Here is a 16,805-nt window from a genome sequence, read left to right as displayed (position 1 = left end):
AAACGGTAAACACTAGATGCGCATTTCTGAAAATTTCCATTCAGTTTCCATGAACTGTAAATGCCCATTATCTTGAGGGACCCCGCTTTGACATGGAGCAGCTGAATGACCTCTTTGCTTCGGGGAGAGTTGCATTTGGTGTAATAAAGCAATTGTAATTTATGTTATTAAATGCTGCCAGGAGACGTCGCAGAATAAGTGCAGTAGCTCACATAATGAGGGCTCAAATGGCTATTCCCATTCCCCAACAGCCCCCAAACACCTGGGAGTGCCCATGCTCAAAACAGTTCGAGTAGATTGCGAGGACCCACTTTAATGACGATCTGTGGGTGAAGCGCTATTGACTAACCAGGGTTACATCTGAATATTTGTGTGCCATGGTCGGGCATTTAGTTGAGCCAGTCCCGTCAGGCTCTCACACACCTATACCAAATTGATGAGTGCATTGCCATCGCTCTTTACAAAAGTTCATGATACATCATTGTTCATGCAAATAAGCCGTTTCCATCACTTTAATGTGCATTTTAATAGCTCATAAGTAATTTGTTTGGGAATCGGACAACACTGTCTGGTCTTGCGGAATGTTTGTTGTTGAGGATAAAAGCGTCTGCTAAATGCGTAAATGTAAACTGGTTCCTTGTTCCCAACCCTACACAAGCATGCATCACATGTGTTTTCTTACAGACAGATCCTTTAGTGTGTGACTTTCAAATAACTGTTTGGTGCATTTGTGTGTGTTCAGATTAATAATAAACTGCACACAGCACAGAACCCCAGCTCTCTGACAGCACTGAGGATGGACTTTATCCGGATCGTCTGCAGTCATGAACACTACGTCACCCTGAATCTGCCCTGTGCCACTCTCAGTCCCCCTGCGTCCCCATCACCCTCCACATCCTCCACAACCTCTCAGGTACACGTATGCTCACTCAAACTCCTTCAAACACAGTTTTGAGGGCACATTATTTATACTACCTCAGTGCTTTTCTGTTACTTGAAGTATAGCCACAAGACTTACATGTTTATATAAGTTATATCAGAGACTATTTAGCAGAGATGGGCCACTTTTATTAAAACTAATGGGAGAAATTGGAGCACTCAATGGTCAAAGGATGTCCCGCCTTACAGGTAAAAGAGCCAATCACCTTTTAGATACAGACATCACCTGTCGATTAATTCTAGAACGCAAATGTGGATTAGTTTTACAAGCCGGGAAAATTTTACTGCTGATTTGGGGCAGTGATTTGGGGCAGTGGTGGCTCAGTGGTTGAGGCTCAGGGTTACTGACCAGAAGGTCGGGGGTTCAAGCCCCAGCACCACCAAGATGCCACTGTTGGGCCGTTGAGCAAGGCACTTAACTCCAGGTTGCTCCGGGGGGATTGTCCCTGTAATAAGTGCACTGTAAGTCGCTTTGGATAAAAGCGTCTGCCAAATGCATAAATGTAAATGTGATTTGAAATATATGTTCTTTGATCACAATTTTGACCAACCGTTTTGTGATTTCAGTCTTTCCCTATTCAAGTAGATAGGTGCTGTACTTGCATGACTGGAAGTATCTTCCCAAGAGCATTACAAAGATGGCCTCCAGTGGAATGACTTGCTAGAAAGATTTTGGCTATATCCAGACTTTATTGTCAACTTCATTGTCATAACCATGTAAAGCCAGTAACTTTCGTGTGACATGTGCAAGGATACCATAAAAAGTCTTTATTTAAGACTATATAAGACTTTAGAACTTTACAGCTCTAAAAAAATTTTTTTAAATTTGTGCTTTAACAAAAAATCAAATATCACATTTCTGCTATTTGAATCCTCTTGAACACTGGCCCAGTTTTCTTCCATTGTAAGTGTTACTTTAGCCGTTTTTTTTGCTTTTGAGTGGTTCAAAGTTTTTTTCTGTAGTATTACATTATGCCACAAATACTGCCAATAGAGCTTAACTTGTATTGAACCTAGATTATTCCTTTTAATTCTTCAAAGCACAGCTCTTGATTTTGAATACTCTTGATGATTATGCATTATGTAAATTAAAATGAGGCAGATATATTTCCCCTTAAGCACATTCAGCTTTGCAGGAAGTGTCAATAATAGAAAATATATATATATATATATATATATATATATATATATATATATATATATATATATATATATATATATATATATATATATTGCACTCTTGAGATCTAGAAGTTCATAGTCTCTATTGAATATGTTTATATTTTGTAATTGCCCATATATAATCCACAGAAATCTACAGTTAGTGGTGTAGGGTTTCTGGATTTGCATGGAACTGCGTTGAAGTGTTTGTCATAGTAATGATGGGAGATGACAGTTAAGTTCATATTCTGTTCTGCTGCTGCCTGTCTGCTACATAACCACATTATAAACAACTGAACCCTCCTGGAGGGGTTCCTTAAAAAAAAAAAAAAGTGCACTTTATCATGGCAGTGCTGAAGCATAATATTTATGTCTTTCTGTTTTTTTGTAGAGTTCAGCATTCTCCAGTCATGTTCAGGATCAAGGTGTGGTCAGCATGTTTGAACTGTCTGTGCCGTTCCGCCAGCAGCATTTTCTTTCTGGCCTGCTGCTCTCTGAACTGTCGCTCATCCTCGAGCCAGACGGAGAGGGGTGAGACACCTTCATGTCAAGTTGTTTTTCTAGTGATTGTATTATTTTGTTATGGCTGATAACCTATATGATAAAAGATATTACACATTTATGCTGTTTTGCATGTTCTTGGAATCCAATACCAATAGCAGTGAAATGTCACAATCGTCCATACTTAATTCAATAGTACAGCAAAATAATATGCTCTTAAGCACAATCCTTTATTTGGAAAAAGTCAAATAAATATTTTACCCAATTAAATTAAAACAATGGCACGTAGGCTTCAAGTATTTCTTTTAAATAAAAGGTAATTTAATTTCTATTTTCCAACACGTTAGTGCCTGAATAATACATTTCCATAATTATTTATTTTTTATATATAAAATATAGCTTTCATTTTAAATTCTACAGTTTGTAGAAATCAGGAAATAACATTTAAAAAAGAGGAACATTTGCCTCTAAGTCCGATGCCTCCTTTTTACTTTTAGATAAAGATCTGGAGTTGATAACCAACTTTATATACAAAGTCGCATGTACTCAGTATTTTCAGGGACCCTCTATTCAATAAACAGTGAACAGTTAATTTTTCTTTATTACTAATTATCTAAGATAACCGTCAGTTAATGGAATATACCGGGTTCAATACAAGTTAAGCTCAATTAACAGCATTTGTGGCATAATGTTGACTTCCACCAAATATTATTTAAACTCGTCCATCACTTACTTAAAAAAGAAAGAAAAGTAATGTTTACAGTGAGACACTTAAATTGAAAGAGAACAAAGCCAGTCTATAAATGTTAAAATACACACTGTTTCAAAAGTATAGCTACAAGATGCAGTGTTGGGTGTAATCGGAATACAAAGTAATTACTGTAATCTAATTACTTTTTGGGCACAAAAAGTAGTGTAATGCAAAACATTTTAAATTCTTTTAATCAGATTATAGTTACTGACTTTCAGTGAAAGTAATTGGTTTTAAGTACATTTCTTTGATTACAAATATTTAAAAAAATATATTACTTATGCTTCATACAATTAAAATAGAAATTAATTTGTTGACTCGTGTATGTTCGGGTACAAAGTAATTCTCTAAGTAGTAATGCAGTAGAATGGCTCCTCTAGTGGATGTTGAGACACTGCAGCTGTGACCTCCTTGTGTGATAATGAACAAGGAGAATATAGACATTATTTTTGACAAGTGTTTTAGAAAGTAGCTTAAAAGTACAATTATTACTAGTGTGATTCCTTTTAATGAAGTAATCAGTAAAGTAATATGATTATAATTTTTTAGAGAAGTTAGAAATTTGTTTACTTTTTAATAACTTTCAAATTGACAAGATATAAAAATTATAAATGTTAACATCAATTAATAACCCCCAAAAAATCCAATATTACAATTTAGTTGCTATGACAACTAAACCCAGTAGTCCCAGTATTGGAAATAACTACACGGATAAGGTTTTTAAGCAATTCCATCACACTAAAATCATGTTAACGTGTGTAATGTTTACATCTTGTTGCTATCCTTTTGAAACTATGTGTATTTTAATGTTTATGGACTGGTCCCATTTACTTCCATTGGAAGTGCCTTATGTAACAGCTTATTTATTTAAGTTAAATAGTTTTTAGTTATCAACATTTTGCCACAAATGCTGTTAATTAAGCTTCACTTGTATTCATCCTGGAATATTCCTTAAAAATAAAGACAACAGTGCTTGAAGTTTTTCAAATGTCTAACAGCAGTACCGGTATTACTGGCACTTTTGTTTTCAACAAAATATACCTTCATACAAGGTCAGATCACATGCTACAAGTGAAATCAGGCATCAAATGACTTTAATGTACATTAGAAAAGATAGAAAACAGTTCAGTACTTTTAAAACCTGGCATAGAAAAAGAGTACCTTATAGTTTGAAGTGGAATTTTTAAAGTGTGAAAATCAGACCAATGCCAAAAATAATAGTAAAAATACAAGAATTATGTAATACCAATATGGTCACCAATATATTGTGCAAATCCATAATTTAGACCTATTTTTTTAAGATACTCCTACTAGTAAGTTCTTTAAAAAATACACAGAAACATGTCCAGTCACACAGCTCATAACTCTCTCCATTTTTCTCTCTCTCTCTCAGTGTTTTTTTCCTTCACAAGAAAGCCATCAGTTCGATGCATTCTCTGCTCTGCAGTCACGATGCGGACCCCCGCTACACAGACCCTCAGGTCCGCTCTCACGTCGCCCAGCTCTACCTGCCACTCATCCCCGTTGTCATGGAGACGCTGCCCCAGCTTCACGACTTCACCGGTCAGTTAGTCTCTAGCCCAGCGCCCACAATAGACCAGCCAGCTTATCTCTTCCTTTATTTAAACAAACTCTTTATGACTTGAATAATCTTTCAAAGGTCAGAGCTCCAGAGAGATATTTAAAAACACTGAACAAAAGTCCTATTTCAGCTGAGATATGAATCTTTCTACTTTTGTTTGTCACAGACACGTCCCCTCAGCGTGTACGTCACGCCTCAGCGCTTATTGATGATAACGACCCAGACAATGGCACCATCAGCCAGTCTGTTGCTATGGCGATCGCTGGCTCACCACTCCCCCATTCCAAACCCAATCCTTTTACTTTACCTTCAGTGGTGAGTACCTGCGGAAATCATTTACTTTGTGAATTGTAAGACTTTTTATTTATTTTCAATGGGTCGTTTTCACAGAGACCGTCTGAACAAACAAACAAAGCAAAGACCTTACAACAGGATGGTTTCAGATTTAAAATAAAGTACCAAATTGAATAGAATTATTATCTTGATAATTGTACAATAATAGCGAGATATTGAGGGTAAAAGGAACAATACAATTTACCTCAAAATTCAAACTACCTAATTTCCTCACCCTCATGCCATCCCAGATGTGTATGACTTTCTTTCTTCTGCTAAACACAAACAAAGATTTTTAGAAGAATATTTTAGCTCTGTTGGGTCATACAATGCAAGTGAATGGTGAACAGAACTTTGAAGCTCCAAAAAGCACATAAAGGCAACATAAAAGTGAACCAAACTACTCCAGGGGTTAAATCCATGTTTTATGAAGCAATATGATAAGTGTGGGTGAGAAACAGCTCAACATTTAAGTCCTTTTTACCCTAAATCTCCACTTTCAAGTGAAAGCAGAGATTTATGGTATAAAAAAGGTCTTAAATATTGATCTGTTTGTCACACAAACATTGTCTTCATAAGTGTTCAGCAGAAGAAAGTCATCATAATCTTTACAGCTTTTGTTAATCTTAATGTTAATTTATAAGTATAATATTATTTATTATAAGTTCTTGTTAGCTCATATTGCAAAACATGCAGGTTAAGTGAACTGGAGACTCTATATTGCCTCGTAGGTGTGAGTGAGAGTCCCTCAGCCACTGGGTTGCATCAGAAAGGGCATCCAGTGTAAAAACTGTACCAAGACAAATATGCGGATCACAGATGGTCCGCTGTAGTGACCCCTAATGGGAGCTGCTGAAAGAAGATGATGTTAGCTCATATTGCATTATCTAATGCTAAAATATATAACATATAATGTTCAAAATGTTGAAGTATATCTAGAAATAAATGGCAAGCAATATTAATGGATATTGATTATTTATAGATTTCAATATTAAAAGTATAATTGTAAGTTCATATTAACTGTTGTATTCACTAATGTTAACATGCAATATCTTATTCTAAAATGTTAACAAAAAGACATGTATCGTTTATTTGCTTACAGCTTATTGTCACAAAATGTGTAGAATATGCTTTTAACAGAAATAGAAGTACTTGTGATTCATGAAGTTCTTTGGAATTTTCCCTCATGTTGATTGTAAGGAGGTCACAGCTGCAGTGTCTCAACATCCACTAGAGGAGCCATTCTACTACTTAGAGAATTACTTTGTACCCGAACATACACGAGTCAAAAGTGAACTCACTAGCCATAAGTGAATATTAATGGCTTGTGTATGGCTGAGGAAATGAGGACATTTGTGTTAGTGTTTATTATGCATACGGGTGTGTAAGGACATCCTCTGTATATACCTGTCACAAACAGGCTGCCGTTGTAATGTCTAATAAAGCCAAGCAGTGACAGCCGACAGGTTTGTTGTGTTTGTTGTTGTGTGTCAGTATTTATTTATGTTTTGTTTCTCTCTCAGGCGGGCCGTCAGTGTAGTGCCCTCTCAGCGGAGTGTAGCCGGACTCTGTTGGTGTGTTTCCTGTGGGTGTGGAAGAATGCAGATGCTGGTCTGTTGGAGCGCTGGGTTTCAAACTTGTCTGTGCCACAAATCAACCGTTTGCTTGATCTTCTGCACCTCTGTTTGTCCTGTTTCGAATACAGGGTAGATCCACATTCCCTTCCCATCATTCTTGATCAATGGCCGATGCATACAAAACACAACCGATAAAATTGCAGATATATTGGTCTAGCTCTATTCATACACCAAATTCATACATTTTGTTCAAATTTTTTTTTCACCAACATTAATAGTTCTAATGTTTCTTACACTATTTTTCCCCTGTTATACAATCTGGAAATTACACGTTTTGCAGATTTGTGTGTTGAATGCCAAACTTTTTTTGATCATCCTGTTCATTGTGCTCCATCTCAGGGGAAAAAGGCCCTGGAGAGAATCAACAGTTTGACCTTTAAGAAGTCTCAGGACATGAAGGCTCGTCTGGAGGAGGCCATTCTGGGCACCATCGGAGCAAGACAGGAGATGGTCCGCCGCTGCAGAGGTACAACAGAGGCTTTCTATGTGTTCTGAAAATTATTTCTGCATTAAGTTTTTTTTTTTTATTAAATTCATAATTTTGCCTTCTTCAGAGCGCAGTCCTTACGGGGGCCAAGAGAATGTCCGCTGGAGGAAAAATGTCCCTCACTGGAGACAGAACGCAGACAGAGTGGACAAGTGTGTCTATTTTTTTCATGTCAATTTTTAAATATCTTTCCATTGCTTTTCACTTCTACTGGTCGTCTGTGATGCTGTGTTGCTCTAGCTGTCCATCAAATTAATGAAGCACATAATCACAGGGTACATGCTTGGCTCGCTGTGTGTGTGTGTGTGTGTGTGTGTGTGTGTGTGTGTGTGTGTGTGTGTGTGTGTGTGTGTGTGTGTGTGTGTGTGTGTGTGTGTCGGGTGGGAACTATGAATAGCTTACTGTAAACACTGTCTCTGCGCAGAACTAAGGCAGAGGTGGAGCAGGAGTCAGTAGTGGATGGAAACTTGGCGACAGAAGCTTCTCTAATAGTCCTGGACACACTGGAGATCATAGTGAAAGTAAAGGAGGCTTCTCTACCCCCCTATCTCGTTCACATTCTCACATTAATATGTGGAAAGCATGCATGAGAACTCCAACACTCAGTATGTTTACAAGCACTTTAAACGATTGATTTCAGTCAGAATAAAACAATCATTTGTCTTAAAATATCATGTAAACTCTCTCCTCTCCATCAATAGCTAGTGTGTGGTGAGCGTACTGGCGCTCTATGACTTCCGTTGCATCATCCAGGTGGATGCTGCTCACTGGTGGTGGTTGAGGAGAGTCACCTGTTCATGGTGTAAAATGCTTTGTGTTGTGTCAGAAAAGTGCTATATAAATGTAACGTTCATTCATTCATGTAAATACTTAAAGGCCTGTTACAACCAAGTAAATTTTTTCAATGCAAATGTTTGTTTCAAGCAAGATTTTGAACAATGGATTCCCATTTCACTATGCAAACTGGGTCCGATAAATGGTCCTCCTACAGTCCGAATGATTTTTTTTACAGAGAGTGGTCAGATTTTTTGGTTTCAAGCTTGTAGTAAAATATCCCATAAATAGATAGTTTGCATGCAATATTTTACTTTAGACAACTGAATTGCAGAACCACACTTCTATTTTTATTGCAAGGTTAATATAACAAAGTATTCCTGTTATATTGCTCTTTTCTAACTGCACAAGAAACCCTGAATCCAATACAAGTATGCAATAATTTAAATACTGAAAAGATCTTGAACCGTGATTTCTTTTATGTTATTTGAAATGTTATGCATCATATTTTATAGGATACCTGTTATTCTTAATGTGCATTATTCCACGTGTATTTATATCACTGCACCTTGTGTTATTTAATCCAGGAATTATAAAAAGAGAAGTTAGATTCGGGAGTCCGATTGGAATATAACTGTAGCAAATTACATGTGAAATATAAATATGCTCATATTCATACTCCACTCACTCGCATAAAAAAAACACAGATTATATACTCCTCAAAATGCATCAACACCATGGAGAGAACATAATGAAACCGGTATGCTAAATTAGGTAAATAAATGCTTTAACTGCATTCAGTATCTTCATTTCCTGCATTGAGAGCTGAAGGGTCTGGGAAGGAAACAAATGTAAATTTTTGTAGAACAGCAAAAGCACTGCCTACTTTAAAGGTGTGAAGTCATTTTTTGATTCGTTTTTTACGGATTTGGTGTGAATAGACCTTTCATCGGACTTTGTTATGCAAAATCTTCACGGATATGGTGTGAACAGGCCTTTAGTGCGAATCATACCAGTTCAAATTCTACAAAGTTGGACTAACAGACCTAGATAATGCAATTGTAGCTTGGCTTCGTCCAGTATTTGTACACATTAATCAGACAACAATTGGACTCTACGTTCTGATTATGTTCCAAAAAACAGTGGCGATGCGCAACATGTATTCTGGCACTTCCTCAGCTAAAGTCCTTCCATCAAATATTAAATTATCATTGTGTCATGTGTACTTGGACATATACATTAGATGAAGACTGTAGCTGGACTATGCCAAAACCCATTGTAGCTTGATTATAACTGTATATGCAAACATACTGACTGTTTAAAAATGGTCCCTGGTGGTAACTGGTTGAGAGAATTCCAAAGTATTTGATTAACCTCATTTGGTCACTACATAATTCCCATACTTATATTTGTGTTATTTCATGGTTTTGAAGACTTTGCTATTATTCTGAAATGTTAAATATAATAATAAAGAATGAGTAGGTGTGTTCAAAGTTTTGACTTGTATTGTATGTCATTTTCATTTGTGTGTGTGTGTGTGTGCATCAGACTGTGGTGATGTCAGAGCTGAAAGAGAGTGTGTTGGGTGGGGTGCTGAGAGTTCTTCTCCACAGTATGGCAGGAAACCAGAGTGCCCTCTTCCTGCAACACTGCTTCAGCACACAGAGAGCTCTGGTCTACAAGGTGTGTATGTGTCTTTTAAACTCGTGTCATTTCTGTTGTTTTCTATGGAAAGCATCACTATTTCAGTTACTATTGCTCATAATCTGGGTTCAGGATTTGTTAAGATCCCTGACCCTGAGTATTAAAGGGTGGCATAAAATTTGTGACGACTAATTGGCCAGTGGTCACTTGATGAGAACACAAGTATCTGCCTGGGCAATTGAAAAAAACATTTCTAACAAGTTTGATCTACTTTCCTAGTTGTCGTAGCCATTAACTTAACAGTGAGTCCTGTTGGTCAAAGGATTAACGACCTACTGCTTGCTATGGCTGGGTATCTTTCCAAAAATCACGGTATCGATACCGATATCTTGACTTCAATACCGGTTCCTAAACTATACTTTTTTCGATACCAATTTTATGAAATCCGTTTTAACAAGATTACAAACTTGCAGTCGAAGACGGAGCAACGTTCAGCTCTTAAGTTTATTCCGTGCACTGTCTTACAAGTGCTTAATCAGATTTGTCGTGCTTTCATGGCGTCAATTATCTTGTCACAAATATTGCATCGCGTGCTGTTGGCATCGAGCCTGGTGATATGTAGCCACACTTTTTATCTTTTCCACATCTTTTACATCTATGGGGTGTTGGGACGCATACACATTACAGCCTCACGTGTGAGCCGCGTCTCTGGGTGTAACCGGCATAAACTAGTGTTTTTCCTTGATGCCTAAACACAGCCAATCACCGGCACTTTTAGATTTGGGCACATCTAGCATGCTACATGCTTATCACTGATGTTGACGAGATTAACCTCTTAGGTATCGAAATTTGGTACCGAACGACAAGACATTTTTTGATACTCGATTGTTTAGAGGCAATTCGGTCAGTGCCTAAAATGTATTGAACTCGAGACCCAGCCCTACTACTTGCAGACGATAATGTGCATCCTACTGAAGCTAATTATGCAGTTATGACATCTTCCAGAGGTTTCTAAGTCTTTCTTAAGGTGTTAGGGATGCAAACTACTCTCCTTTCGGCTGAAGTCACCTTTTTTAAGCCAACTATCCCTACATTTTTGGGGAAAATGTTCTACATGTTACTTGTGCCACTAAGCATTAGCACTTTAAATAAATCAACTGAAAATAGAGTATATGTCTGGACCACCAGCTATTCATTTCTTAATTCTCACAAATGATTTGAAAGAAAAGTTGAAGCTCTGCTTGTGTGTATTTATGTAGTTCCCAGAGATGTTATTTGAGGAGGACACAGAGTTGTGTGCCGATCTCTGTTTGCGGTTACTGCGTCATTGCAGCAGCAGTGTGAGTTCTGTACGCAGCCACGCCAGTGCCTCCCTCTACCTGCTCATGAGACAGAACTTTGAGATCGGCAATGTAAGGCACATTAAACTCTCATGTTTGTTTCCATTGCTTTCATACCTCTATAAAGTTGTAGACTTACAGATCAAGTGTTGATATTGTTTGGTAATCTGTAAAGTCTGTTGTGGCTTTTATCCCCATTCTGTAGAATTTTGCCCGTGTGAAGATGCAGGTGACCATGTCTCTGTCGTCACTCGTGGGAACCTCCCAGACCTTCAATGAAGAACATTTGCGTCGCTCATTAAAGACCATCCTCACATATGCCGAGGATGACCTGGAGCTCAGAGATTCCCCCTTTCCTGAGCAGGTACATTTTAACATTTGGAGTCACTTGTTGTGGATAAAGATCTGGGATAGGAACCAAAATGTTGTTGGTTTGAATCCCACATGGCATGAACAACCCTTGAGCCACCTCGGTTGTACCCTGGAGTAAGGATAAAAGCATCTGCTAAATGACTTGCTTGGATCTCTCATGTAGCCATTAGGGGTGTAACTATCCATCGGTCTAATAACCAACGATCTGATGTTAGCGATATAATGCATAAATATCGATATAGAAATATTTTTAAGATGCACCTTTGTTTTAATACTCTCATGTCAGTCACATCGTATGCATTTCCGTCAGGCGATGAAGCAACCTTATTACATTAATTTCATGTGGAACAAAGATGTGTGCAGGATCTATTGAAGCCAATTAGCGCTCCACTATCCGTGTGAACGCATCAACCAGGCTTCCCGCGAAACGTGAGCTCCAGACCAGTGACAGGATTGGTGCGAGCAACCGTGCTCTCCTTAAAATGTGAGCAAATTTGTACAGGGCCCTGAATCGAATCAAATCTAAATCGTACTGTAGCAGACATTGAAGTATCGGTAAATATTGGATCACAGGACAAGAGAATCGATATAAGATAGTATCATGATGAAACATCAGATTTACACCTCTAGTAGCTATAGAGGTATACCATAAAATATATGTAGGCCTTTTTTTATAAACAAATTGAGTTTCCTACATTTCCGAAAGCAGTGACTTGAGGTGGGTATCCCTACTACACACCCCAATTCCCCCATTTTTATCACCTTGTTTTTGCTGCTTTCTCTTGTGCAGGTACAGGATCTGGTCTTCAACCTCCACATGATTCTGACGGATACTGTCAAGATGAAGGAGCACCAGCAAGACCCAGAGATGCTTTTAGACCTCATGTACAGGTAAATCCTCTCCCTTCATAAAAACTCTCATTTGACATTTAATGTTGCTCTTTTGCTATATGTACATATCCCTCTTCTTTTTTTGTGTAGGATTGCTAAGGGTTATCAGAACTCTCCTGATCTGAGACTCACCTGGCTGCAGAACATGGCAGGGAAGCATTCAGAGAGGGGGAACCACGCTGAAGCAGCTCACTGCCTGGTTCATAGCGCCGCCCTGGTGGCTGAGTATCTCAACATGCTCGAAGATTGCCGCTACCTGCCCATCGGCTGTGTATCCTTCCAGGTAATTTGTGTATGTAGGGGTAATACAGGTGGGACAAAGAAAGTGGGACACTTTCTTATAATGTGTCATTGAAATATAATCCAAATGGCTACATGCATGTCATCCCATACTATATAAGGATTAACTTGATGCTGGTTTTAGTATTGGAAGTATATACACATAATGATAAACGATTAAGCTTAAGTGTCCCACTTAACCTGTTGTCTCACTTCAAGTATTCAACCTATTTATTAAGCTTTTAAAATGCATCTTATCAAATTGTATTGGTTGTTGCATAGTGAAGTGAATGCTTCATGCTTCTTTTTACACTATTTCATCTCACCTACTTTTTTGTAACTGTATAATTCCTGCATTGTTCAGTAAAAAAAACAAATACAATCTAAATTAATAAAAGGAAAAAATTTAATAAAAACAATAAAATACAATTACAAAATAATAACAATTTTACTTTTTAATAAAAAAATCCTTTTATAAAAATGATTAATTCTATAATAATGAATATTATATAATCATAATACTTATATCAGAATATAGAATTTTAGATTTTTTTTTATTTAAAATAAAACTTTTTTATATAACATTTATTTTTACAATGTCAAATATTTTATATATTGATAGAAATGCATTGAAAATGGAAATATAATTTAAAAAATATATATTTTTGCTGCATCAAAAATACATTGACTTTATCAAACCAAATCGAACTATGAATTTTGTGAATTGTTAAACAGGGAAATTACACCCCATTTGGCAACTATAACACTTAGGTTACATTTTCACAGAGTATCTCATCGAATGTGCTGGAAGAGTCGGCAGTGTCTGATGATATCCTGTCCCCAGAGGAGGAGGGCATCTGTTCGGGGAAGTATTTTAGTGAGTCAGGACTTGTGGGGCTTTTGGAGCATGCAGCTGCCTCTTTCAACATGGTGAGAGCTTAACTACTCAGGCTGAATTGTTATCCAAGGGAGTCAAAGGGATTTAGACTTGTATCCAAGTCAGCTCCACAGATTCTTTTATGCTATTAATTGACCACAGTTTCTGTCTTTCTTCTAGGCTGCCATGTATGAGGCCATAAACGAGGTCTATAAGATCCTCTGTCCTATTCACGAGGCCAACAGGGACTTTAAGAAGCTTGCATCTGTCCACGGCAAACTCCAGGATGCCTTCAACAAAGTATACAATCAGGTTTGTTGAAACAGGAACAAAGACCCTATGTAATCGAGTTGTGTGGCTTTTAGTCCATGTCTATAAGCTTTGAGGCCATCCATATGCTAGTGTACACCTAAAAGTTGAAAAAATGAACCTTCAGAAGGTATATTCTCCTGAGACCCGAGCGTGACTGCTGTGTGCATTTTCCATTTCCCTTTTTGATTTGCATCTAGTAGCACCTAATTAACAAGCAAATTTTCTAGAGCAAATAGTTTTCCTAAAAATGTATGGCAACATATGTGGACAGCAGGACTAAGTAGTGAAAGTTTACCAAGCTATAGAAAGTCAGATTTGTAATAATTGTTTTTTTATTATGTTTCCAGAAGTGTTGGTTATTCGTGTTTTTGAGACGTTACAGATATTACATCAGAAATTAGCATAATTAATTCTGATTCAAAGTAATGTGCAGCATTATCCAGCCACTTTATAATACATTGTAAAGTCTCAATCTATGAACTGGTTATCATTCTCCCATGTCTGTCAAACATGTTGAGTGGTCCAAATATCATCTGCAGCCTGAAATTGAACTTTTGATTGGGAGTATGGTTTGAATACACTTAGCTGCATAAAGAGCTATAGGATGCTCCCTTGCTCCCTATTTTGTGAATGACTTAACCTCCAGTGTGCTGTCTGTCTGTGCACTGTTCAGTCAATTCACAGATTGAAATGCACCTTAGTTTCATCCTAACTCCATATAAAGCCTCTGAAAGCAAGAGTCAAAACAGGTTTTAATGTTAAAACTTAAGTTTCTTACCAGATGTAGTTTTGCTGCCGTTTATCCTAAAGACAAACTCCGCTATGATCGGCGCCATGTTGTTTTGTCACATAACTCCATCCTTCAGAAGTTGTTACAGACAGTACAGTCTCCTGAACTGAGATCAGTCGGTTGAAATTAATTTAAATTATGCTTTGCGTATGCTCCATATGATGTCATAACAAATGGAAGCAGGGAGATTTTAAAACTAGAGTACTTCATTCATACATCCATAAGATCCACCTTCATGCTGTGGACGTATTGATATGCTTCTGTGCTCAGGAAACTACAAGAGACAGCACAAGTCATGAGAAATATCTCTGCACGACACCTCTGACCATCTTCTCATATCATTCACCCATCACATTATAGTTAAAGTTGCTATATGTAAGATTGAAAACAAGCGTTTGAAATGGGTACTGCAGTCCAAATTCAAAATATTGGAGAGTTGTCTGCTCCGCCCCAGTCTCGAAACTCATGCGGGTTGCCAGAATGAGGATATGCAACAGGATCCGTTTCAAAGGATTTCTGGACTTTCAGCTGTCTCCATCTTCCAAATTCATCTCTAATATTTATCCTTGTTTTACTACGCTTCTGGTCATGGTGGTTTTTAGACAGATGGCGAGGCTTTTTATGTCGGTTGGAGTCTGTTATCTCAGATCCAGTTTGTTTGCTGGCTTCCATGGCTGCTGCAAATACTTTCTGTGCTCTCACATGTAATCCATTTTGATTGACTCTTCTGGGTAGCTCCAGTGCAAACAGGAGGTTAAGAGACAAAGCACTAAAGTGGAGAGTGGGGCTTAATAAGGTGAATTGCGAATACAAAAGACAATGTCCACTCATGTGTACGTGAGGTCGCATGAGCATACAATTTTCAAATGTACTGTCTTTCTTTTATGGGAAAACGGGCCAAAATTAAAAAAAAATGTGTCCAATCAAAAGTTCTGTAGAATGAGAAGGTCCCCTTCCCCTTTCCCGTCTGCTTCTGACAAGCAATAGCATGTAGAAAATCATGGTTCATGGCTGATGCAAAGTAAAGGCCACTGCTGTTTAACAAAGGAGACATCCTTTAGATACTGTAAGTCTCAAACAAACGTCCTGTTTGAAAGAGAACTGTGCACATCCATGAGGTCTTTAAAGGTCTAAACATGTCTACAGACTTGTTGAGCTCTGTGCTCCTCCAGCGTATGTGGTTGCTAAGATGAAATCTTTAATTGGTGTCCATTCTTTGTTTTGTCGGTGATGACGTGTCCCCTGCTGTGTCCATGCACAGAGTTCCGGATGGGAGGTAAGACTGATCTCACGTATTTATCAGTTCCAGATATTGCACAATCTGTTTTACCCGATTATGTTTCTATTCCACAAAATCTAACTGTCTCTGGTCTTTATCTCTTTTTATTTCTCTGCTCTGTGTGGCCCGGCCTTTGTCTGCCTGAATGTTTTCCTGGTGAGTGCATGGACATGAACTTTGATTGTCCGACATAAAATGAATGCTGTTTCATCCCACACTGAAATTCACTCTCTCTGACACACTTATGTAAGGCCATTTCACAAGAATGTCAGAAGTCAGTGTGCTCCTAGGGCACAGTTACCTCACATGTACACATATTGACTTGAAACCTATTCCTTCATGCCAACAGTGATGTGTGCCCTTAGGCATGACGTGTCTGAAACAGAGTTAAGTGATGTTATTCAGGCTTTTATGTGACACTCGTGCTCTTTTTCTTTGTCTTCTCTCTCCTGTACTTCATGTTCAGGCCATAGAGGATGTTTGGCACCTACTTCCGTGTGGGATTCTATGGATGCCGCTTTGGAGATCTGGATGAGCAGGAGTTTGTTTATAAAGAGCCTTCCATCACCAAGCTGGCTGAGATCTCACACAGACTCGAGGTACATCTCTGAGCCAAAAATGACAACAAATTTAAGGAATATTATGTGTTCCTGTAGGAATTCCTGTTAGTCGCTTTGGATAAAAGTGTCTGCCAGATGCATAAATGTAATGTAAAATGTAGATTTATCGGTAGATGATAATGATGCAGGTTAGAGGTCACCAATTAGTAGATTGTGGTCCAGACTTAGATACAAGATTTGCTATTCGTTTCTCATAATATATTTTTTTGCTTTGTTTTTTTTTTTTTTGAGATTCT

At 37.9% G+C, this 16,805-nt stretch overlaps 1 protein-coding gene across 3 annotated transcripts in view; it reads left to right on the top strand.

Annotated features, from left to right (window-relative positions):
* Positions 1-16,805, top strand: part of LOC127652484 (dedicator of cytokinesis protein 7-like) — a 122,153-nt gene that overhangs the window by 56,028 nt on the left and 49,320 nt on the right. For 2 of the 3 annotated variants that reach the window (XM_052138629.1, XM_052138628.1), the window contains 17 exons: positions 743-913; positions 2,492-2,631; positions 4,746-4,915; positions 5,101-5,249; positions 6,791-6,973; positions 7,244-7,370; positions 7,459-7,543; positions 7,816-7,912; positions 9,714-9,848; positions 11,069-11,221; positions 11,355-11,513; positions 12,312-12,412; positions 12,503-12,695; positions 13,478-13,621; positions 13,749-13,880; positions 15,932-15,946; positions 16,423-16,548. The exons of the other annotated variant lie outside the window; for it this stretch is intronic. In XM_052138629.1, the coding sequence (XP_051994589.1) occupies positions 743-913; positions 2,492-2,631; positions 4,746-4,915; positions 5,101-5,249; positions 6,791-6,973; positions 7,244-7,370; positions 7,459-7,543; positions 7,816-7,912; positions 9,714-9,848; positions 11,069-11,221; positions 11,355-11,513; positions 12,312-12,412; positions 12,503-12,695; positions 13,478-13,621; positions 13,749-13,880; positions 15,932-15,946; positions 16,423-16,548 (2,280 nt within the window). The remainder of the gene's footprint in view (positions 1-742; positions 914-2,491; positions 2,632-4,745; positions 4,916-5,100; positions 5,250-6,790; positions 6,974-7,243; positions 7,371-7,458; positions 7,544-7,815; positions 7,913-9,713; positions 9,849-11,068; positions 11,222-11,354; positions 11,514-12,311; positions 12,413-12,502; positions 12,696-13,477; positions 13,622-13,748; positions 13,881-15,931; positions 15,947-16,422; positions 16,549-16,805) is intronic. 3 annotated transcript variants of the gene reach the window in all.

Source organism: Xyrauchen texanus, chromosome 12 (assembly GCF_025860055.1).
Source record: "Xyrauchen texanus isolate HMW12.3.18 chromosome 12, RBS_HiC_50CHRs, whole genome shotgun sequence".
In the NCBI taxonomy this organism is placed as follows: domain Eukaryota; kingdom Metazoa; phylum Chordata; class Actinopteri; order Cypriniformes; family Catostomidae; genus Xyrauchen; species Xyrauchen texanus.
This window is presented reverse-complemented; position numbering and strand designations above follow the sequence as displayed.